At 48.2% G+C, this 23,799-nt stretch overlaps 6 protein-coding genes across 6 annotated transcripts; 3 read left to right on the forward strand and 3 right to left on the reverse strand.

Moving 5' to 3' along the window:
* Window positions 1–25: 25 nt before the first annotated feature.
* On the forward strand, window positions 26–7,558 carry F5891DRAFT_1124105 (uncharacterized protein; the record flags this gene model as incomplete). Its single annotated transcript, XM_041363861.1, has 17 exons — window positions 26–659; window positions 709–966; window positions 1,017–1,556; window positions 1,606–2,762; window positions 3,209–3,311; window positions 3,361–3,469; window positions 3,518–3,581; window positions 3,639–3,934; window positions 3,994–4,110; window positions 4,164–4,317; window positions 4,375–4,401; window positions 4,463–4,485; window positions 6,100–6,250; window positions 6,320–6,516; window positions 6,565–6,609; window positions 6,663–7,137; window positions 7,190–7,558. The coding sequence occupies 17 exons, from the start codon at window positions 26–28 to the stop codon at window positions 7,556–7,558; spliced, it is 4,719 nt and encodes a 1,572-aa protein (XP_041233829.1).
* Window positions 7,559–8,514: 956 nt separating this feature from the next.
* On the forward strand, window positions 8,515–10,400 carry F5891DRAFT_938340 (glycosyltransferase family 4 protein; the record flags this gene model as incomplete). The annotated part of the gene is made up of 6 exons (XM_041374159.1): window positions 8,515–8,696; window positions 8,750–9,057; window positions 9,111–9,300; window positions 9,411–9,731; window positions 9,788–10,088; window positions 10,143–10,400. The coding sequence occupies 6 exons, from the start codon at window positions 8,515–8,517 to the stop codon at window positions 10,398–10,400; spliced, it is 1,560 nt and encodes a 519-aa protein (XP_041233830.1).
* A 1,099-nt stretch (window positions 10,401–11,499) lies between these two features.
* Window positions 11,500–13,668, reverse strand: F5891DRAFT_1097611 (mitochondrial amino-acid acetyltransferase; the record flags this gene model as incomplete). Its single annotated transcript, XM_041363532.1, has 3 exons — window positions 13,404–13,668; window positions 13,277–13,342; window positions 11,500–13,230 (listed from the first exon to the last, which is right to left on the reverse strand). Exons 1-3 carry the CDS (start codon window positions 13,503–13,505, stop codon window positions 11,500–11,502), a joined length of 1,899 nt encoding a protein of 632 aa, XP_041233831.1. The 5' UTR covers window positions 13,506–13,668.
* Window positions 13,669–15,313: 1,645 nt separating this feature from the next.
* F5891DRAFT_1124108 (uncharacterized protein) lies at window positions 15,314–17,067 on the reverse strand (the record flags this gene model as incomplete). The annotated part of the gene is made up of 7 exons (XM_041363862.1): window positions 15,314–15,349; window positions 15,411–16,097; window positions 16,137–16,193; window positions 16,243–16,486; window positions 16,535–16,592; window positions 16,621–16,917; window positions 16,971–17,067. 7 exons carry the CDS (start codon window positions 17,065–17,067, stop codon window positions 15,314–15,316), a joined length of 1,476 nt encoding a protein of 491 aa, XP_041233832.1.
* Window positions 17,068–17,186: 119 nt separating this feature from the next.
* Window positions 17,187–20,683, forward strand: F5891DRAFT_1168507 (uncharacterized protein). Its single transcript, XM_041365456.1, has 13 exons — window positions 17,187–17,275; window positions 17,330–17,389; window positions 17,438–17,794; window positions 17,848–17,856; window positions 17,908–17,997; window positions 18,046–18,183; window positions 18,235–18,551; window positions 18,606–19,065; window positions 19,120–19,711; window positions 19,766–19,952; window positions 20,000–20,140; window positions 20,193–20,252; window positions 20,312–20,683. The coding sequence occupies exons 1-13, from the start codon at window positions 17,240–17,242 to the stop codon at window positions 20,595–20,597; spliced, it is 2,733 nt and encodes a 910-aa protein (XP_041233833.1). The 5' UTR covers window positions 17,187–17,239; the 3' UTR covers window positions 20,598–20,683.
* A 133-nt stretch (window positions 20,684–20,816) lies between these two features.
* On the reverse strand, window positions 20,817–23,799 carry F5891DRAFT_7079 (glycoside hydrolase family 16 protein). The gene is made up of 17 exons (XM_041372902.1): window positions 23,484–23,799; window positions 23,360–23,425; window positions 23,091–23,284; window positions 22,946–23,036; window positions 22,704–22,892; window positions 22,463–22,655; window positions 22,387–22,401; window positions 22,317–22,337; window positions 22,235–22,269; window positions 21,952–22,185; window positions 21,863–21,904; window positions 21,686–21,815; window positions 21,575–21,637; window positions 21,509–21,528; window positions 21,344–21,454; window positions 21,127–21,296; window positions 20,817–21,073 (listed from the first exon to the last, which is right to left on the reverse strand). Exons 1-17 carry the CDS (start codon window positions 23,640–23,642, stop codon window positions 20,980–20,982), a joined length of 1,827 nt encoding a protein of 608 aa, XP_041233834.1. The 5' UTR covers window positions 23,643–23,799; the 3' UTR covers window positions 20,817–20,979.

The following is a 23,799-nucleotide window of genomic DNA, read 5'->3' on the forward strand; positions in this document are numbered from 1 at the left end:
TCAGTGCTAGCTAACTCATACCAGAATGCGCCTCTGGGGCTGCATACCACTCACTCTCCTGGCTTTGGTAGCACTTTCCACGGCTACTCAGGTTGCATGGAATTCAGATGCAACAATTCAGTCCCAAACATTAGTCGACGTTCTCAGTAATGATGAAGACTATACATCACTCCTTTCTCTCCTGCAGAAAGCTAAACTCATCCCAACGTTGAACAAGTTGAATGGCAGCACCCTTTTCGCGCCAACTAACGACGCAATTAATCGTCACGATCTTTGGAGGTCAGCCCTCGAGTATCCTAACTTGCTCAAAGACAATGTGCAAGAGGAGCTACGTCAGCAACTGTTCTACCACCTCCTTAATTACTCCGTAACTGAAGATCCAAAGGACTTGACTACACTGCGAGTTCTTGACACACTCCACTTCCCGAAATTCCCCCTGGATTCTCCTGCTAATAAGCCTCCCCCATGGATGCCAATACCCGAGAGCACTCTGGGCAACAAATCTCAGAAGTTACGCATCACTTCACGAGATGGCGTAGGCTGGGTCGGTGTTGATGCTTTTGGACAAGGGGGTATTGAAGTGAAGAAACAGAAGGTGGAGGCGGCAAATGGTGTCGTGTATGGGATTGCTCACGTCCTTGATGTTCCACTCCACCTCGGTTGGTTTCTTCTTATACACCACAACACTTTTCTCACTCACTCACCTAGGCCGTGTCCTGTCTCATGAATCATCGTTGTCATATTTTCAGAAGGTCCTCACACCTAGCATGCTCAATGCTATCAACTCTACCTCTGAGCTTACGTTGTTCATTCCCGTCGATTCTGCATGGGAAGCGCTGGATCCAATTGAGCGGTTATACCTTGAAAGCCAATTTGCTGCAGATGATCTCCTGCGCATATTCAACATGCATGCTGTTGTCGAGAAGAGTGTCAGATGGTCGGACACTTTCGACTCAACCACCACCTGTAAGCAACAATGCGTACACGTGATTATTGTGTTGACATTGGGAGTGCAGTGACTACTGAATATGGATCTGAGTTGGAAGTTGTCGTCTCCGAAGGGAAGACTACAGTATCAGGCGCTACCCTTTCGCAGCCCGATATTTATGCGAGTAATGGAGTCTTACACCTCGTGTCCTCTCTGCTGGTTCCACCAGGAGCCCTTCAACTAACACCTGAGAAATACCTTCTTGCCCTCAACTGCACTTTGTTTATTTCTCTCATACACTCAGTCAATCTTACTCATCTCATCAATGATACCGAGACTCAATACACCATCCTAGCACCGAAGGACGATGTTTTATCCGTTTTCGGGAATGACGGCTTACCCAAACAGGGGAGCGATGAGCTGAAGAGGATGTTGCAGTACCACTTTCTCCCTGGGAAATGGACGCCCAAGAAGTTGGCAGACGGCATGCTTCTAGAAAGTGTACTTCAGGAGCCAGGTCTTGGTAATGGGAGTCAGGTTATTCACGTAGAGGTCAACGACGATGAGAAGCAGGATGCCCCATCCAGACATATCAGGTTTGGTGGAGCTGGTATTGTTGGAGAGCACCGTGAGTGATTTCCAAACGATGTAGTTTGTTTGTACTGAATCACAGCTAGTTGTTATCAACAACACTGTTGTCTACTTCATCTCCTCACCTCTGGAACCACCTGTGGACCCGCTTCAAACAGCTCTACCCTCTCTAGAGTTGTCTTCATTCCTTGCCGCAGTCTTCTCCACGTCCATTGCAGAAGATATCAAGAAGACGCCCCGCGCAACGTTCCTCATCCCTCACAATGCTGCTTTCAAGCGGCTCGGTAAGCTGGTCAGCGACCATCTGCTAGCTGCGTCATCCAAGACGGACTTGGAGCGCGTCATAAGGCACCATATCATAGACGGTATTGAATACTCCCAGAGCCTCGTTAACGGCTCTGTGCGCACTTTCGCCACCCTTGAAACATCTGACTTACAACTGGAGCGCCTACCAAATCTATCCGTTATCGTTAGCCCCAGCGGTGGCTGGGCTGGCATGAAGAGCGCGTTATATCCCACAAACATGCTCACCGAAACTGGCGTAATACACGAGCTGTCAGATCTTATGATCCCGCGATCCGTGGAGTTAAATGTAGGAAAGCTTATGAAAGCGGCCAAGGCCACCACTATGATTAACATGGTCACGAAAGCTGGATTCGACTGGATCCTGAATGGAACTGCTCCTCCTGAAGGTTCAGAGTGGGCAGACCAGGGTTTAGGTGGTGCAAGTTGGACCGTACTTTGTCCAACGGATGATGCGTTCAAGAATGACAACCTCACACAGCTCCTCGAGAATATCGACGTTCTTCGTGCAATCGTTAGCCAACACCTCATTCGCACATCATCTGCGGGAGAATCTGGTTCATTTAACGTCTTCGATGTCTTGAATAACAACCGACCCCTTCCGCTAGAAGATTTGGGCGAATATCCCACTCTCCTTTCGCCTTCTTCGGCGTATGGTGATATTGTCTTCCGGGCGTTGGACGACAAAGTATCCCAGTACATGGTCGGGATCAAGAACGCAAGGGGGACAGACAAACAAGCTGACTGGGCACGCGTCCTAACGTGGGGTCGAGCAACGACGGGCGGAGGTACGGGCGGCGTTATCACCATTGACCGCATGCTCGTCCCGTATCATCCGCCATGGTGGATCGAATATTTCGCGCCGTTCTTCGTGGGAGCGCTTGGCGTTGGGTTGATAGGCTTGTTCTTCTATGCTGTCCGGACAGTATGGAAGAGGGATGTTACTGAAGCCACATATGAACCGATTGGTGGATTTGAACAGGACGGTGATGAATCCTTTACGACTAATTTGTAGATTCTATGTGACATTAGTTATGCTATGATTTTCCGAAGTGCAACTTGAGACATCCAACATGTGGGTTTCTCTGTCCGATTTCTAGATGTTACATCATACAGTACTTGCGGGGTAAGGCGGCTTGTGAAAGCTTAACCATTGGTGTAGGAGTTTGATCGGGGAGCCGGCTGTAAAGAGTCATACTAAACTGACGCGTGAATATCATATGAAAACGCATCCGAAGGGTCCTTGTTTCCTTGTCGGAGCACCGCAGTGTATTCCTCGCTTACTGTTCTCTTTTTTTTCTCATACTCGTCCCAAGACTTCGCACCGTCCAGCATGGTCAGAACCATCCTTCATTCAGTGCACAGCACGCTCACACAAATTCTTAGAGCAGCGAAGCACCAGCAGCCGAGGAGGCCAAGAACTCGGCAATTGACAACGTAAAATCGTTTATTGCAGGAGGTTTTGGAGGAATTTCTGCTGTCCTCGTAGGTAAGAGGGCTTGACTTGCGCATCTTGACATACGCTGATACGTTTTTAGGGCATCCTTTTGACCTGACCAAGACCCGGTTACAGACCGCAGCTCCTGGCGCGTACACTGGTGCAATTGATGTTGTGAGGAAAACATTAGCTCGAGATGGTGTCACTGGGTGAGTGGTTGTGTCTATGCTCAGGGCTACTCTCAATTCAATCAACAGCTTGTATCGTGGAATGGTACCTCCACTGCTGGGAGTCACTCCAATCTTTGCAGTGTCCTTCTGGGTAAATATACGGTGCCTATATCTAAATTACGCGTCTTGCTGAGACAGCTACCTCCAGGCATACGATGCCTCTAAGAATTTGATACTCGCATTCACACCCAATCGTACATCCGAGAAGCTTTCTACAGCAGAACTTGCCGCTGCCGGTTTCTTGTCTGCCGTACCGACGACCCTCATTACTGCACCTGTTGAGAGAGCAAAGGTTCTGCTGCAGGTGCAAGGTCAAGGAGGTTCAGGGCCCCAATACAAAGGTGTCTTCGATGTTATGAAGCACCTTTACAGGGAAGGTGGTATACGGAGTATTTTTCGAGGCACTGGTGCAACTATCGCTCGCGACGGACCAGGCAGTGCTGTGTAAGTTTACATCTGACATTTGAGAACACTTTGACCTGGACTGAAATAACGCTCCTCAGTTACTTTGCGGCGTATGAAGTTACCAAGAAGGCCCTGACGCCGGCTGGGCCGTCAGCAGGAGACCTCAACCTAGGCGCCATCATGTTCGCAGGCGGAACTGCAGGTGTTGCAATGTGGTCAATAGCTATACCCCCAGATGTAAGGCCTCACGAACCACAAATCTCTCCAGGATTCTATTCATGTTGCTTCAACAGGTTTTGAAATCCCGCATACAATCTGCACCTTCTGGTACATATTCTGGACTTTTCGATTGCTTTAGAAAGACCGTAGCGCGTGATGGGATTACTGCATTATGGAAAGGTCTTGGTCCAGCGATGGCTAGAGTATGTCATTTCCATGATTATGCCGAACATTGCTTACATACTGTGATATTGTTTTAGGCTTTCCCAGCTAATGCTGCCACATTCGTACGTTTTGTTCCTCAATCTAACTCTGTTACTGTATTCTAATCAGTATTGGTTATGGCAGCTTGGTGTCGAAGCCTCGCGGAAGTTCATGGATGGTTTCTTCTGAATGGGCCACGATTTTATAGAACATATATCACAAATGGAATTCATCACTGGGCTGAAGTTGTACCACAAGAGAGTTCAGTTTGTGAGCAATCGCGTCTCGGAATTACAACCCTTCGCCGCGACAATTTCCAGCTCCTCTCCTCGTATCCCCCATCCCCTGGCAATGTCGCGAAGCTGTACGGTAGGCTCGTGACCAGCCTGATATACACTACGCCGTTATTTGACGTGGTGACTGGACTTGTCACGGGTCTAGGTGCACAGGGCATGAATATCGATCTTCAATAAGTGTCCCTTTACAGCCATTTCATCTCATCTCATCTATGACAAGTTGCTCCGTCATGATGTTGATTGGTGACCATTCACATGAATGTGGCCAGTTTGTCGGTAGAACTTGTGCACTGCATGTTACAGCAGCCACGTGGATTCCAACAATAGCTCACTGTGAGATCGGCGATATCTTGGGACCTCATAAAGTACCGTCGGTCTCATCACACTTAGTATTTCTGCCCATCATGGCTGCGCCTCCCGAAGTAACGACCAAGAATCTCACTGGGAAATATGTCATGGTTCGTTGTGCTCAGGTTATGTACATCGTAGGGATAATTCTGATTGTATTCCCTGGTGACAGAACAAGACATTGAGCGATGACAGCGACGATATCCTCAAGCTCCAGGGCATATCTTGGTTCAAGCGGCGTGCCATCTCGATGTTTACGCTGACGCTTGTGGTAAAGCACTATGCCGACGAGGGCGGCTTTGAGCACATAGATATCCAACAGACTCTATCTGGCGGTATCTCAGGCACGACTGAGTATCGCACTCTCGATTGGGAGGAACGTAACATAAACGATGATGTTTTTGGTGCTTTGATAGCACAATCAAAGAGAGTCAAGGCTGAGGAAGTGGATGATGAATTTTTGAGGTCTGGCTGGACGGAAGATGCAGTTGAAGACGGGTTGATTCTCGCTGTAGCCCGGAGTGATACTTCAAAAAGTGGCATGGAGTGGAAGGCAGAACTGGTACGAGTTTATCGTTTGGTTTTATTCGTTCCTCATGCTCTTCAGACATGGGGATTTGAAGTATTAGACGGCGAGAGGAGATACGCTAGACATGTGAAGTTCACATCATCGGATAAGAAGGATGGTCCCATCTTCAAACATCTATATTACGATTACGGTGAGTTACCTCTCTCAGTGATCTATCGTATGCTCATGATTCATCTAGCCGGACCCAGTTGAATATCACGGACCTTTATGAATGTACAATAAGTACTACGGCGACCATGACTCGGAAACAGAGATCCTTTGTAATTACCACTCACTGACAGACTTATACTTGTACTATGTTACATAGAGTTGATTCCACCAGTTTTTGTTGGATAAGATGCAGAAAGCAACCGGGGCAGCTTAGCGCTCGGTGGTCTGTACTCAGGAACCCTGTCTCGGCAATGTATTATTAATTTGAACCATAGTTATGATCTTTGGTTATGTCCGACTCCAAGAAAAAATACAAGTCGTCCAGTCAACCACGAGCTGTATCCGCTTCTGAGTAGGTCCAACCTGTTCTCTAACCACCCGACCTAATCGCCACTCAGAATTGCTCGTAATTTGGGCAATTTTGAAACATGGTCGTCACATCAATGTTGTGAACAAGTTTCTCTCTCTGACCTTCCCTCTGAATTTCAAGAGGATGTGGACAATCTCTTTGGTACCACAAAGCGAATTCCTCGCTCCTGGTTAGACAGGGTAAGCGGCGCGTGTATCAACTATTCAAATCCCCATTATCATGGTGTTCATGCAATGCAACTCGTGCAGTCTTTTGACTGTAGCGCAGGTTTTGCCAAGTTTATAGCAGATGCTTCACGAACAGCACCAGAACTCTTCTCCATCGACCAGAGTGCAAGCAACGAACTATTTGAAGACGTATGTGTCGTTTTCAGTGCATGGAAGCGTTTGGCACAAATGAGGAGTTCCAAAGAGAAATGGTCTGAGGCGGACTTCGTGGCTAACGTGTGAGGCATTAGTTGAACATCGAAATACAAGGCTCTGACATATTACAGATACAACGTATTCCGGACTTCTGGAATCAGAGAAAGCACTTTCCGGTATGTCTCATATCTTCTACATTTGTAGTTAAGCCACTTACGAACGACATCAGGGTGCAATGCGCGATTTCGCTCCCACAACCGCAAGACACATTTCAAAACGCCTTCGATGTGCCCCGTGTATTGAATACAAAGACCGTCATCCCTGACTGCGCAATCTTCATTCCCGCTTCACGGACTCGACCGTTGTCGCATTCTGCCAAGTCACCATATAAGCTCCTCAAGAACCACCCTGCCGTAGTAAAAGCCGGTAATGCAGCTCAGAGATCTTCTTTCAGATACCAGAGCACTCCGTGTGCTCAGCTTCCCGATATGCCTGGCTTTGAGTTCGCAAGCAGCTTCTGGGAGGATAAGAAGCCAGTACACGCTCTTCTTGATGATGCATATCGCCAGAACCGCATGTCAACAACTGCTGCTGTCCGGCATTTACACTCCCTTGGTATTCATGCCCCTGTCACGGGGCTTATTTGGGCAGATGGAGTTGTCCGCGCGCATGTTGATTGGTGTGAGGAATCAAAGGGAAAGACGGTATGTCCATTTATTCTAATCTGTATTATTTTATGAAGTTATGGCATTGCAGGTCATGATGTCTGCCCCGTATTGTGGTCCCCGTGGTCGATCATCAAACGATGTGTTCCACGAGTGGAAACTTGATCGTCCAAGCGACATTCTGCAGGTTTACTTCCTTGTTCGGAATATTGACGAGTGGACCACAGGCAAATTCTCAGAATATACTGTTCGGGGTGTAAATCAAATGGTGGAAAAGCTGTTCTCCAGCGAAAGGACATATAAACCCTGGAAAAGGATTGGGGACCTGGCGCCTCCATTAAAGACTAACGCACTGAAAGAGAATCACAACATTTCTGTTACTACAGTTGTGACTTCGGATGCGTCCCCCTCTCCGCCTAAGCCCAAGAGCAGGCGACGGAGACGCAGGTCCAGTAATTGATAATCTCGAATTGCCATGTATTATAATTTACTCGTGCTACATTATTGAAGTGTTATCCCCGACCCCGACTTTAGTGGGAGAGGGTTTTGTCGGGTTATAATTTACTGCTCTCTGCATTGAACAGGATGTCTCTCACAGAGCTCCTGGGCTTTTCTATAACTTTCATTTGAGGCCAAATCCGACTTAGCCAGAAATGACAGCGATGAGCTGTTCCAATAGCGATGTAGGGTCACGTGGCACTTTTTCCTTGAGTGAGAATAGTTTGATATTATGTACGATATCGGACATCCCGAGAGGCATTCCGAGAGTCTGAGACTGTCAAATGGACGGTCAGTGATAGGTACTTCCCTCGAGGGCCGCTGATCGCGTGATCCATCGATGGTGTAGCACTGACGACCTGCTTACGATGAGCACGATGATGGACCCATCACGCATCTTGAAGATCGGAGAACAAAGGGGGAAACAGGCAGCGAGAGAAGCCCTCGATCTTCCGGATCTCTTCTACAGTTCCATTCCAGTTCTCCACCAGACGTCTGTACCGAGTTTCTTCCGCTTCTGCATCGACCCCCGGGGTACCATCTAAATGACTCGCAGGGCATTCCACACTTTTCCAAGAATTCGCATATTGCGAAGGTCGTATAAGCTCGCTGCTTACCCGAGTTCCCATAATCAGCATAAATACTGACCGCGATAATCAAAGCGTGCTTTAATTATCACTGCCTTTTGGCGTAACTGTTAAACGTTAAGGGACGACTTACAGGTCGCCGCGTTTGACTGACCAACTCGTATTAGTAAGAATTGAGTGGTAATATCAAATTCAAGTTGTACGTATGTAATGCCGAAACGGTTTACCACAACGGGACATCTTGGCAGTGGACACGGCGACACTGTTTGGCTCTCGTCGGCCAGGTGAGCCTCAAAGCTCCGCTGCAGGCTACCATACAGTATTTGCACTGATGGCTTTTGCTATTGCTCTGCTGTGCCTTCTTCTAACAGGCCTCGTTGGTATCATCATTTTTACTGCTTACACAAATAAACTTGCTAGACATTCAGCACAAGCTCGCCATGCCATCATCAAGCAGCTTGGCATCTCCACCACATCAAACCCTCAATTCATCGGTTTCTTCCATCCTTACTGGTAAGTTTTTCCGCCAAGGGCTGGGCAATGTTTAACTCGTGGGATTTTTGCAGCAATGCAGGTGGGGGAGGCGAACGTGTCCTCTGGACCGCTATAGCGGCTACCCAACGTGCACATCCTAACTGTGTCTCATTAGTATATACTGGAGACGTCGACGCGACAAAAGAACAGATTATAGCTCAAGTCGAAGCACGCTTCAATATCTCTCTTGATCCCAAATCTTTACATTTCGTCTTCCTAAAGAGAAGACGTTTAGTTGAGGATGCCGCTTGGCCGCGTTTTACACTTCTTGGCCAGAGTCTTGGGTCCATGTTCCTCGCTTGGGAAGCTTTATCCCAAGTTATCCCAGACTTATACATTGGTAGGTCTACTTGTTTTGGATGTTGCAGGGCTATCGGTGCTCATACCGCTTAGACAGCATGGGTTACGCTTTCACATTCCACATAGTTGCATGGATCACTAAGGGATCCATACCTGTGGGTGCATATATCCATTATCCAACAATCAGTACGGATATGCTGGCCCGCGTGAGGGCCAGAAAGGTGGGTCATACAAATCGCGGAGACGTCGCAGGCTCGTTGGTATTGAGCCGCGGGAAGATGTGGTGAGTACAAGTAATCCACCTTCCACCTTTTACATTCTCGCTCTGTTTAGAATTTTATCTCCTGCTGCGGTTGCGTTTGTGACTGGTACTTATCATAACACACCTCATAGGTATTACCGTTTCCTGATGTATCACTACTCCTTGGCGCTCTCCCGCCCTTCCTTTATTATGGCAAACTCCAGCTGGACAAAGAATCACGTCGATGCAATACTCTCGCACTCCGACCCCGTCATGAACGTAATGCACTTCCTCAACCCCCTTTTCATCCTTCGTCTCTTTGCGACTACATTCAAGTCAAAGAAACTCCACGCCGATTCAGCAAGCAAGAAACCAGAAGCCGATATCGTCTACCCGCCATGCGATACCCGCGAGATGGCACAATTCCCATTGGACGAGAGGGAAAGAATCATTCTGAGTATCGCACAATTCAGGTATATTTCTATTCTACTTTACATTTGTTACTGGAGCTCAAATGTCGCTCATAAAGGCCAGAAAAAGACCACCCTGCTCAACTTCGCGCTTTTGCACAGTTATTGGCCGATCACCCAACTTATACTTCTGGCTCCTCTTCTGTGCAACTTTTCCTACTGGGTGGCGCACGTAACGCGGACGACCACGCCCGCGTGCAGTCTCTTAGAAATCTCGCAGAAAAACTCAAGATAACCCCTTACGTCCAGTTCATCGTCAACGCAAGTTACCCGGAAATGCTCGGCTGGCTCGCAATGGCTAGCATCGGGCTCAGCACGATGGTGGACGAACATTTTGGAATCAACGTCGTTGAATTTATGGTGATTCCCTGTTTTACTTTGTTTCGTATAGCAACTTACCTCGGGTGAAACCAGGCTGCAGGTGTGATTCCTGTGACGCACGCTTCCGGCGGCCCACTTCATGATATTGTTGTGCCTCTGGACGGTGAAGCAACGGGATTCCATGCACATGATCCGCAGAGCTTTGCGAACGCCATGCACACGGTGCTGAGCATGAGTAAGTCGGAGCAGCGAGCGATGAGGACGCGTGCACGTACCTGGGCTGTAAGCGCATTCGCCGAGGAGCGCTTTGTGGAGGGTTGGGAAGCTGCTTGGAAAGGGTGGGTCATATGAAGGAGGTGCCAAGTCATTCACAAGGGCATTCGTTCCCGATATTCTCGTGTTCGTGTTTTTATCACCATTGAACCGAGAATGTTACTTGTGGATGAAAATTAGCCCCTGCTGGCATTTGGTGAGACGTGAGTACTTGAGTCCTTGAGGCGGGAACAATCCACCTTATGCGCAATGTTCAGAGCCTTCTCAGTTCAGCTAGGAATATAGCCTTTTCTATCACATGCGTCTCCGTCGCGGTGGATAATAAATTCAGTGATTTGACCGTTATCTGCAGCTTCCAGTCTGTGAACAGCAGTGACAAGTGGTTTTTAATCTAAGGTGGCAAGAATTTATAATTCGCGTGGTCTCATTGGTTCATTGACTTGCCTCACGTTCATTTCCGTAGAGACGCTCAGTTTATTCTTTGCATTTACAGGTTTATCGTTGAACGTTGAACGTTGAGGCTCCGTACCGCGCCACTTCGGTGTTCGACGAGCGTGCCTACCACTGACATGCATGTCAATGATGACATGTATGATTGCCCCAATACATCCTGTGATGCACTCGCAATATTACACCATCGCTTTGAGACCCGCATATCTTTCGCGTATGGCTACTATTTAAATCGCTTGTCTGTTATCACAGTTCCGTATGAGTGAGTTTCAGACATTCTGGTGGTTACCACTACTGTGTTTCTGTGGCAGTTGAACACGCTCGCAACGAGACAATCTCATTATCTGGTGCCTGTGGGCTGGGTGCCCAGAAGACGGCTCACCTGCAAACGCAGTCGGAGTGTAGTGCGTTTTGATGTCTATCAGGCTAGAAGACATGTCACGTGCAAAAACCAAGCACTAGCGAGGGATTTCAGGAGATCTGTCAGGAAGGTTCTCATGGGACAGGAGACGGTAAAGCACAGCTGGTGCCAGTACAATGCCTGAGAACTGAAGGTGATAAGAGATCTCGTCCGCAGGAATCGCTGCGGATGTTCAGAGGAGCTGGGGACTTGGTGCGGGCTCGCCATTACGATGGATAATAATTTACTTGTCCTACATTGAGTGTTGTAATTCAAAACCTACACCACTGAAGTGTTATACTATGAAGTACATACAGATCTCGACTTCTATTTCCACACAGATGGAATTTTGGTGATAACGTCTGCCCACCGTGACAAGCGATTCTCTTCCCATTCTTCTACGTAAGAAAGACCGGCGTTGGCACGGCGTCCTTCCTCCACTCTCAGACGTTTCTCAGCATCACACCAGAAGAATACCCACGAGCCCATCCGCATATGGCCGGAGCTACGCTCAAAGTACCACTTGTTAATGGGGTTATCATCACGACTCCGCCAAACAAGGTCTCGGCCTTCACCCTTGCCCTCCTTGCCCCCGTTTGGGTTAATAGAGAACAGGTGACCCAAACCATAAGATTCGTCGTGGAGGGCGACCCACAAGAAGTCGACGGTACCGTCACCTTGATGACTAGGTAGTACAGCAAATTTGTCAAGATACGAGATGGGTTCAGAGGAATTGGGCGAGGGCTCGTTGGTGACAATGGCGGCGCCGACATAATCTCCTGCGACCACAACAAAGTCGAGATTCTGTTCTAGGCGCTTGTAGAAAGCATCAGCATCGAGAGTGCGCTTGAAGGAGGTCTCCAAGAGGTAGTTCATCTTGGCTTTATCAACGTCCGCAAGGTTGCGAATAACTTGTATTGGGAGACCGCGACGCAGAAGAGTGGGCGTGTCCCGCGTGAGTTTTCGGTTACCTTGGAGAAGTGCGTGAGGCAGGCTCGAGCTAACGGCGGGCTTGTTCGTGATGAGGTTGGCGATGAGGGAACTCGGCGAACGGTGAGAAACCATGATGGCAGATGATGTAGGCGGCATGTACGCTAAGCAGGTACGCGCGAGGGACAAATTTGAAAGCGAAGAATCCTTTTCATTGGACCATGATGGGTCGTAAGTATCGCGGATATAATCATACTCGGATGTGAGGTTGATGAGGAGATGAGGGAAGCCTGTTCTGGCATAAGAAGGGACCCCTCCTTCCCGACTGATAATCATCAGTCGCAGAGGAACGAGGTTGATGTCTTGAGAGTAGTCTGCATGGGGATCACGAGGACTTGACTTCATGTCATTGTCATCAAGGGCAGCAGCTTCGACCATGCCGCGAGCAAGGGCGCCAAGAACGTCATTAGCACCTATCCGTACTGATCTGCAGAAGGAATCCAGGGCAAAAGGAGGAAGAACTGGGATCTCCCCGGCGCGAAGAGCAGAACGGATGGCGACAAGGTCCGAGGGAAATACATGTGCTTCAGGGGGAATAAAATTGCGAGGCTCGCGAAGCTGGTCATCATCTGGCTTAGGACCTAGTCGGACAGTGGTACCGAGGACGGGGCGCGCCTCGGCACCCTGTGCTTCTAATGCGGAGACAACTCGCATTATCTCTTCGATGAGAGCGGAGCGCTCTCCATCATCGCCCCTGATCTGATCATTTTCGACGACAATAACGCTGACAAGTCCGAGTTTCTCGAGGTAGACCATGCCCCTAGCGATGCTATCGAGCTGCTTATTTGTGAACGGACCCTGGAGTTTTACAAGAGCAGTGCGACGGTAGACAGGATTCAATATAGAAGACAGGATAGGGCTCGGGTCAGGCTTGGCCTGTTCTGGTTGTTTATCGACAGATATATCTGGGGCTTCTTTTAGAAACAAGGGCGTCGAATTATTGAGAATAGTAGATGGGAGAACGGGGCCGGCATTGTCCGAAGCTGATGGACGAACGCCAAAATTCGCGAGGTAAGATTTAGTATCCCGGAGGGAAGGATTGGCTTTCAGGAGGGAGAGAATGAAGTCCTGCTGGGAAGGTTAGCTTGTCGTGGAAAAATAAATCAAGACATACATTATCCCGCGGGTCGAGCTCATCGACCTCGACAGTGGGCGGAGGTTGACGAAGACTTCGAATAGTCTGCAAAGGACAAATCGGGAGTCAATACATTTGCCATGTGTGATTAAGCTATAGTACGTACGGCATAGAAGGCTTTGAACGTCTGAGTTCGACGTGCTTTCAAGGCTGAGGCTGCAACGGAGGACAATATACGAGGCCCGTGGTGGATAGTATGTGAGAGCATGATGATGACTCGACTAGGCTGGGGGTATGCAGCTTTTAAGCGGCAAGTGAAACGACATTTAGGAAATCCTGTACATAAGGAAGAAAGATCAAAGGAAATCTATGAAAGGAACACGCTGGCAGGCAGCCAAGCGCCAATAGTCAGGAGTCAACCGTGACTCCACGCAGTCATAGGACAGCGTCTGGCATAACTTTCTCGTTCGTATCCAGATCCTTCCAAATTGGGAAAATCTGAATCATCCATTCGTTCGGTTGAAGGTTTGCTCGAACGTTGCACGATTACAGGATCAGTGACTAACTTGCCACTTCATTTCTTGATCTGAGTCCATTTCTGCCACCCAATCGGCAGTATATTCTCGAGCAAAAGGAACGCATCATGAGACTGGGGCTAAACCCATTCCATCACCGGGCCCGCCGGCTGCAAGAAATGCACGAATCCGAGTAGATGTCAACGCTACAGAAACGTTCTGCTAACGAAAGCGATAGCGGATCTAGCGTACCCCATCGTGCGTTCTATTCATAATATCCTTTGTTCACGTAGCGCCGCAGCTATACAGGAAGAATACGTATCCAGTAACCCAACTAACAATAGCACAGCCCACAATAACGTCCTCGCCAGGCTATAGCCAACTTCCAGTGCCCCATAATCATGAACTTCTGCAAGCAGGTTCATCAAATATGACGAACTAGGCGATATTTCCTGCAATATGACACGCAATATGACGTGCTATTTCCACCAGCGCGGATCCCATCTTATCATGTGGCCATCTCAGGGCTATTATGTATCTTGCACAAGTGGTCCGCATGAATGGCGACTTCGGTAAAGGTGCCGACATGGAGGAATACTCGTTGTTGGTGTCACTAACATGGGTTACAAGAGGTAACCGGTAACTTGCTGTGATTTTCCTTGGTATGCTAACTTTTATTTTCGTTTCATTCTGATTTTAATGTGCCACTGCTGGACACTCAAAGAATCTGCACCAGGCGGCAGAGAACCAGTAAGTCCTTTAGGGCGCGTTACGTTGATTACAGGGCCTTTACGTCGTCATATATGACTTTATATTGCTTTTAGCGATGAGAATATGGACACATGTGGCTCTGTATGGGATGGTGTATAACTTTTTGGCATCAGTCCCAATGACCGCTAGAGGCCATTGCTTTGGGAGGTAATTCACTATTTTATATGTCCGTGATTTGTGTTGACCTACAGTTGGAACAGTAGCAGTATGGGGAGATGACTTGCTTCATAGTTCAATTGATGGTCCTGGAAGAAACCTGCAGAACTAATACAGGTATGACGAAAAAGCGTTGAAAGTACGGAAATTAATCTCCACCGCTATGATGAGCCATTTTCGCGGAAACATGATTCTGATTTTCATACACGACGACGCTTCGAATACGAAATCTCAGGAAGGTGCTGGAACAGATGCCCATTCGCGAGGGCATTGCGGCTTAATGGCTCGAAGGACGTCTGGTCCAAAGCCTGCGAGGATGCTGACTAAACCATGCAAATTGTGCCCTACCACACCCCTTGCCCATCCCCTGCTAGGGATGCCTCACTACCTAGCCAGCTGCAGGAAGCTTTGCAAATAAAATGCAATACTCATTTTTCAATATTATCACTGGTTGCGTCAACGGACCGAGTTCCTCGATTGTCCAGAATATTCGCGTTCCTTGACTCGTTTTGGTTGAAGTATATCACTTGAACATAGTGTTCGAAGTTGGGTGGTTGCCGCGCAACTGGCAATGTAGGATCCAGGTGGCCTTTTCAATTGTCATTTGAAAATTGCAATGATCTCTTTGCACTGCTCAAAAAGTGAGAAGGCGAAGATACCGGTGACTAGACTGCAAATGGACGTGCGCCATCAGAGAAACGTTCGATACGGTAAGCGTGTGGCATGCTTACATCTACTAAAATGAGGCTGTCTTCGCTGCATATGACAGCAGTAAAACTTAATTCCGGAGAAGAATGTGGAGGTAGGGTGCGCTTGATAACCCGGTAGGGTAGACTCGTGTAGATTTCGTCCGCAAATACTTTATCAATTACCGTCGTATCACGTACATGATGGCTGATACCACCTTGAACTTTGGCATCTCGCTTCATTGCGAGCTGGTTGAAATCCCACATCTCCAAAGTCTGCGGAGACGTGTGGGTCGGCTCAGTAAGAGACACGAATTTGGTCCCGAATACGTAGCACACCCAGAGGGAAGGCTGTGACAAAGACCGCATCAAGCGTGTGCCTGCGGGGCCCCACTCATCCCATTTGATTTCACGGGAGCGAACCTCCGTAGGAAGGGCTTCGATATGAGATAGCAAAGTATCAGCTGAAACGAACATATCGTAAGGGACGATACGGTCATTGTTCACCAAGGAGACTGTAATGATGAGGAGCCTGTCCCCAGGCGCCGTTGAGAAGGGTAACCGAGCCTCTGGATTAGGCTGCCAGGTAGGCGATGGATCAGAGCGGATTGAAAGAGCCACCGGGTTGGTCCAGAAGTTGAATTCGGGCCAAAGAAATACGCAAGAATAGTCCGCCCAAAGGCCAAACGTTTCGCTAGATGGTTTAGTCATATCAAACACGTAGAGGCGGGCCTGTATGTTTATAGCTTCGGAGTCAAAGACGCTGCCTACTAGCAAAAAGCGACTGCTGAGGAATGCAAATGTCGCAATCTCGGAACTGAAGCATGTCTAAGAAATGACGATCAGAGGGTGACACCACGGAACTTTGAACAATTACCAAAATAACTTTGCCCGTTGACCAGTCCCATATGGTAAGTTCGGGGTCTGCATCTTCATCCTGGAGTGTGAATAAGATACCCAGGAGATTATCGCACACTCGTAATGTATACGTTGCTCGGGCGTGCCGCACATTGAGGTCATGAACGAGAATGGCTGGTTGAGGCGCTAATCTGTGCCTGTCTCCTGTGGTGAGGGAACGTAAATGGATCCGAATGCTACGGGTAGTGGCGTTGATATGAGGGCTGTGGATGTGTCAGACTTGATAAATATACAGCAGTGAAGTAACATACAGCTGGGTGGGCTCCTCGATGAGCACGAGAAGGTCCTGCGCAGGATCCATGGTGAAGTCTCGAACGTTTATAGTCCAGCGCCACACCCCATGTTTTTTCTTCGATTTTTCTGTACTTTGATGGCAGCTGACGGAAGTGAAGGACATCTGACGTGCTAGATTGCGCGAACACGTCGCCGTATAACTCCCAGATGTGTCCCTGCATCATCGGAATATCCCGCGATTCTACCCATCTCAGAGACTCCCATGCAGCATTGCGTTCCTTAAGAAGTGCAAGCCGATCTGAGGTGGTAAGTGTGCTTGGAGGGCCGTCCACCATCCCAGATACAGCAAGCTCAATTTCATATTGAGCACTATCTCCTTGTACTATTGAGTGGAATAAGCCTGCAAACCTGTATAACATGAGTGCGGTCGACTCTCAAGAATATACGTTGTACGCACCTCCCGGCAAACCAATATTGTTCTCCAATCCAGCAAAGAAATGATCTTGTGAATGAGTTCCACAGGCAGCGAGGTCAACGTCGGATCTTCCATGTTCGTAAATGGTTCTCGATAATGATTGTGGTGTGGTAATTGTAGTTCGGCAGCTTGGTCAATCGGAGATGTGCCCCATACACGTGACCTACAGATCAAAGTTAGCGATGGTTTTGTTCTCTTCTCATTCGACCAATTCTCAGACATATCTTCCTCTCAGGTTGCTGTGGTAATGACCACCACCCAAAGGACAAGATTGCCCACCAAGGTATGCGTCTGTGTTATTACTCTGGATTTTTTCGATTTACTTCGGTCCATAAAGTTCTACCAGGAGGATATCGTGCGCCGCATCGACTCGCCGAATGTATATGGAATTGTACTTGTGAGTATGCACCCGCCGAGCTCTATGCATTTCTCATGGAATCAACAGAGATGCTGGCACGATGCCGAGGATATCCCACCACTCCCAAGTCCGTTCACGGACCCCTTAATGAGATCCCTTGATCGTGGTGAGATCGGGGTCTCATTCTTCCCAGGCGGTGTTCGCGACATCGTCCCGGAGTCTCACTATGAGCTCGTAGATAGAACATTTCAGTCAGGGGATTATTGCAAGCGTAGCGTTGATGATGTTCGTTCTGGCGTAGTGACCAGCATCGAGGTACAAGCACGGCTTGTGCACGCAATCAGCGGAGAGCAAGTAGAGGGTTGGAGAGATATCAGGGAAGTTAGACGTGCTACTGACGTTGACGGTGGAGATTATGTGATCTACGATGACTGGATTGGACAGGTGCGCTTCAATGTCTCGCAAGTCGAAATGACATGCTGAGTTCCCACATGAAGGTCATAGAGGTTTGTGCAATAATTACGGTACAAAGAAGTGACGGTTGATGATTCCTACAGCTATTCGACGAACTTCTTGTTTCTGCGTCTGGCGCCTTCGTCCGCTTACCTGAAATTAGCTCTCGTCTGACAATTGGCGACAAGGGGCCGGTAGGTTCCACCTGGGTATCTATTGTTCTGTGCGCTCACTTTGTTAAGGACATTCTACCGGACCCCGAGGCACTTCACGGGCTAGTGAATTATCCTAAAGGAGCCCCACTACCTAGCCCGGATGATACTGTCATAGATATGAAGCGCACAATACTAGCCATCTGTTGGCTAGCGGTAAATCAAAGCGTAGGTCTCCTTATCTTCTTCAGCCCCTCACATTCTTAGCGCATTGTGTAGTTGAATCCTAGTGTCGCCCAACTCAAACAGCGACCAGCACGTTTCTGGTCTGGCGAAGATTTGACCAAATTGACAGTGATTAGGATGCGTGTGGATGATGTACGTGTCGGGGATAAGATTCTGCTGGAGAACGATGCAGGTGTGCCTGTCACAAGATACGGTGTCGAGTCAGAATCAAATGGCGCCATGACGATCAAGACCCTATGCGTGAGGGAGACGAAAACGGTCGTCAATGTTCTTTGGCAAGATGGATCACAGGAGAGCCTCCCTTCCACGGAGCTGATTCCATACCTGAATCCGGATGAATATGACTGCTGGTAAGGTTTCTTCACTATGTCTTGTATGGCATTGAATAACACATGGTTCCTCAGGCCAGGCGACCACGTCCTATGGAAATTTGAGCATGAAGAGCACGCAGCCGTTGTTCAATCGGTCAATTCTACTGATCGAGTCGCCGTCATTCGTTTCACGAGTACTGGCAAGACTGAAACTGTTTCTGTTCTTGAACTCGACCCAAACGGTGTCAGTGATTGGGCGGCAGGCACTCCACATACCCATCTCGGCGTGCGTCGTGGTGACAAGGTATTCGTCCACCGTGAGGGCGCCTCAAATGGTTTTGAATCCCCTCGAGTTCCGAGAATCGGCGAGATCGAGGAGTGGGTGAGAGAGGTGCCAGTTAGGCCTGACGGAGAATTCAGCGGTTGGAGGCGCACGATGGCAGATATGGGGACGAAAATAGCGTCCGAACGAAAAGAAAAGCCCACTGTTTCCCGTGTCAAGCATCCAACGCGGGACAATGCATCTCTGTCATGGTTCGGAGAGGTCACTGGGGTGAGTCCCCTACCGAATTGCATCATCTGCTTCTGAACTAACTCCGATTCGAAGCTTCGTCTTGACGGAACAGTCGATGTCACCCATCCGAATGGATCTATGGCTATCTACCCTATCTCACGGCTGACCAAGCTTTACGACACTCTTGAACAATTTGAAGATGATGGCTGGGAGGGTGAAGACGGCTCCGATCAAGGCTCTCATGTTGACAACACCGAGGGCGTGTGGCATCTAGATCCAGATGGCACATGGCGCTACGACCATGATGATTCAGAATGGGAGGACGAGGAGGATAGTGATGAGGATGGCGATGGAATGGATGTGGACACCTGGGCCGACGAAATTGATATCCCATTGGGTGATGGCATCCCAGATTCTCTGATATTACACGATATAACTTCAGACGTGACCGATTCGGACTCACCATTCCCAGTATCGTCGTCCAACACATCGCCAGATAGTACCCAAGAGATTATTGTTCAGGAAGATGAGGACGGTCATGCCGATTCTCCATGGAAGAAATTCGAGGTTCACCCAAGTGCACCCCATGACCATGCATTTTATTCGTCTGTATCGAATCAGCCATCGAAGAATTTCCTCGCGCGTCTGACGAAAGAGTACCGTGCGCTCTCAACCAGCCTACCAGGTCTGTGTCATCAATCATTCCTCCCATTTGCTTCATATATACTAATCAGAACAGATACAATCCTCGTCCGTGCATACGAGGATCGTGCAGATTTATTGAGATGCCTCATTATTGGACCGGAAAATACACCCTATGAAGACGCACCGTTTGTAATAGATTGGATGCTTGACTCAAACTTCCCTCAAAGTCCACCGATTGCTCACTTCTTGAGTTGGACCAACGGCAACGGTCGCGTTAATCCGTGAGTGAGGATGAAGAAAGCGCTACTCTCGGCTAATCAGGCCTCAGAAACTTGTACGAGGAAGGCAAAGTTTGTTTGTCCATCCTCGGGACGTGGAGTGGAGACCGCACGGAAACGTGGAGCGCGGCAAGATCTTCACTTCTCCAGGCTTTTGTGTCGATACAGGGTCTGGTGTTGGTGAAAGAGCCGTAGGTTTCTGCACCCTGTCTTCTCTTTTATAACTTGCTGAGCACTTTCTAGTTGGTTCTGTGAACCTGCGTACGAAAAATTGAGGGGAACTGAGGAAGGCATGGTTAACAGGTGGCGTCCACGTCCAATTCCTCGCATCTGCCTATGACTCACTCCATCATATTATGTAGTCGACTTTACAGTGAGAAGGCATATGTCCTATCCCGTGGATTTGTTCGCCGCGCCTTGGAGATTCCTCTCGGTGGACTAGAGGCAGAGATCAACTGGTTGTACAATTCCCAGGGCAGGCTATCCAAAGTCCTAAACGACTCCCGAGCACTAATCCAGAAGAGTCAGTTGGGCCCAGAAAACACAGAGGTAGATAAGAATCTTGCTGTGCCTCGCCTGACTGCAGGCGGCATCATCATGCTGGAACGAACGCTGTCCAAACTGCAAACACTTTTTGACCGGATGTAGGATTTTATCTCTTTGATGTCTTTATTGGATATTCGAACACGTAATCATGTAATCGCCAGTGGTATGAATGAAATCAGGTCACTCTTAATCTTAACGCCTTTCATTATTCCAATCAACCTCTACAGAAATATGATATACTCAAATATGCCCGTTGAACATAGGTGTAGATGACAGACCTCTACAGAGAACAAACAATATGGGGAGGACAAATAGGGCATAGAACACGTAGGGAAGTGTGCACAGGGTCCCGGAGGTATACAAAAACGAATGAAATCCTGGAAATGACAGACAACAAGTCTGGATGATACCAGTCCGACGGTATCAAGGTCCGCAAAAACAAAAACAACAGAAAACGGGCGACCGAATAAGTATGTATGTACCGCTAGCACCCGGTCGTGAGATTGTTTTTGGGGAAGGGTTGTTTAAAATCATTCCTCCAAGTCGTCAGGTTCGGGTTTGTGTATGCCTCAATATACCTGAACGTACGGAGCATAAAATAATTCAGTATCAGTAGAGGTGTAGTGCGTACTCATTGATATATGCAGCCGTCGGGAAATCCTTAGGGTCACAGCCGATGTTGATAGAGCCTTGAGGCTGGTAGACACGAATCCAGTCTATCCGCATGGTAGCTGGGAAAATAAGGTTCGTGAAGTCAACCGTTTGGAAGTTCTCAGAGATGCCCAAGTTGGTGATAAGGTACTACGAAGAGCATGAGCTAAAGAACAGCCCAAAAATGATATTCTGACCATTGGCTCCTGGGGAATTGGTCTGTCTGAAATTTCAGTCACGGAATCAGCTACCAATGCGCCGACATCGAGGGTCCACCCAACGACATCATTTGTGATCCAACTGATGTACTGCGTAAAGACTGCATCAATAATAACCATAGGAAAACTGTGGGTTTTACTTACGCCTCCATCAGCTGAGTAACCTGATGACACTGTTAATTCATGTAAAACACTAAAGACGATAGATACCTGGCTTGTACTCGTATCCATATGTCGAAAAGCAGCCAGAGTTTTGCGTGTAGCAACTCTGGTCTAAAATCTGGTTAGCGTCTGAACAGTTACAAGATAAATCTGACTCACTTGTGTTCGTGACACCAGACGTGGACTGCTGGTAGACACCGCCGAGGTACGAGTTGAGTTGGGTGACATCTGGGTTGGGAATCTTGTAGTTTTGCGACGTGTTGGACCATTGGTACGCATGGTTCATAGGCTGTCTTCATTGTGAGCCAGGACGCTTGACAAAGACCATGTACTTACAGCCCACTGTGCAGATTGAGAAACTTGACCTTCGGTGGTGACCTACGGTTGTTGGGAAGCCTATCAGAATAAAAAATGAATTACCACACCTGTGATTCGAAAACATCAATTTCGGGTGCAGACCGACCAACGTATGTCCCATCCGAGTGCACAGGTCCTGGATGTGATTCTCCTTTGCAAGTACACCTTGATAAACGCTGGCCAGGGAGATACGAAAGCGCGCTGTTGTCGTACGGGTTGCCAGTAACAGCTGCCGCTGGTGCGCTATTGATTGTCTGGTTGGGGGCTGTACCGACATCGCAAGCATCATAAGAGTAAGGCCACTGGCACATTGGTCAACGATTAAATTTCGAGCCTGAAAAGGGGACCTACCATTCCCTCAAGGCTCGCGCCATATCCGACTCGTCCTGTGAATAGTCAGATGAGAGCGCTTTTAAAATACGACGTTACTAACCGAGATTACCCATTGACCACACTGAGATCATGTTAGTACACTCGCAAAAACTAGTAGCTTCGTTTCGTACCTGCCGGCCACAGACCTAGTTGACGGAAGTAAAGGATCAGTAAAATAACAAACAGACAACGTAACATTAGACGTACCACTGACGTCGTTTGTCCCCGGTAAACTTACTGATGCCAGAACCATACCACCTGTGAAACAGAACTTATTCCAAGTGGAGATTAATCCACTGGTGAAACTCAAGTTGTTCATTTCCCTTTCAGATAGAGTAATTTCCAACGAGCCATTTCTGGTAGTGACCTGATCAGGGTAATACCATTCAAGATCATTGGTCTGACAACATTTCAGTTAAAGCCAATACCTGCGGAAAATGAGATTTACCTGCCAATAATGAAGGTTTACAGCCTCCCAATACGGATCATCTCCAGGCCAGAAGGTCCTGCCTTCTACTTCGAATTCATCGCTGAAAACTAACTGCCATTGCGAGGAATCTGCAAAGGACGTGTAGGTATGGGCGGATGATGGGGTATCCACGTCAATAAGACCATAATTATTTGTCATAGTGGGAATCTTTGCAGTGGTAATAGGTATTTGTAACTTGGAGAGAAGATATGAGGACTTGCCTGTCCGCTCGCATTAATCCCCCCAATGTTGAATCCACCCTCATTTGAAAGAGACTGCTTCGTAAAATAGGAAATCATAGGGTATCCAGCACTGAAGAGCATGTCAATCCCAGGGACTAGGCTGACATATATGATGTGGGCGTACAACAGAGAAACCATTCCAACAGCAAGGAAGATAAGGCAGCCAAGGTTGGTTAAACCTCTGTAAGTGAAGACAGAACCGCCACGGTCATTCTTGCGGTCTCGACGAGGATCCGGATTATGAAGCTCGTCATCTGGTTCCTCGAGGTTCATGGCAAGAGTAGCACCCCATAATGATGGATCAGGAGATAGGGAGAACTGTAGTAAATATTGCATTAGGGATCGGCGAGACGCAGTTGAATTAAAAATAGGTATATATTAGTGTATACGTACCTTTTCGGATATTGACTGTTCTTGGAGAGAGACTGTCCGCCCAGCACTGCTGTAAGGCGACTCACTCTGGGAGGAAATTCAGAACATATTACGTGAAGGCTGTCATATAAAATTGACGACGAACAAGGGTGTGATAACTTTGCGTACTTCTCAAGGACGGGGGGGGCCTAGCAAACGCGGCCTGCACGACCTGGGAGCCCCCTCCAGATTGAAAAAGAGTTGCTGTTGAAGGAGCATTGGGAGGTGTTTGAGAATGAAAACGCCTTTGGCTATCAGAAGCCATCTAAAGGCAAAACGATTGGATTGAATATAAAAGAGCGGTAAGGAATTTATCGAGGGAGACTACTAGTAGGTGTTACAGTTGAATATTTGAATTTTGTGATGGCGGCGGGGGGGAGAGTAAGTGAACCTGAATTTTGCCGTGGGAAGTAACGGGCACC

Source organism: Suillus fuscotomentosus (genome assembly GCF_016647785.1).
Source record: "Suillus fuscotomentosus strain FC203 chromosome Unknown F5891scaffold_1, whole genome shotgun sequence".
Lineage (NCBI taxonomy): Eukaryota > Fungi > Basidiomycota > Agaricomycetes > Boletales > Suillaceae > Suillus > Suillus fuscotomentosus.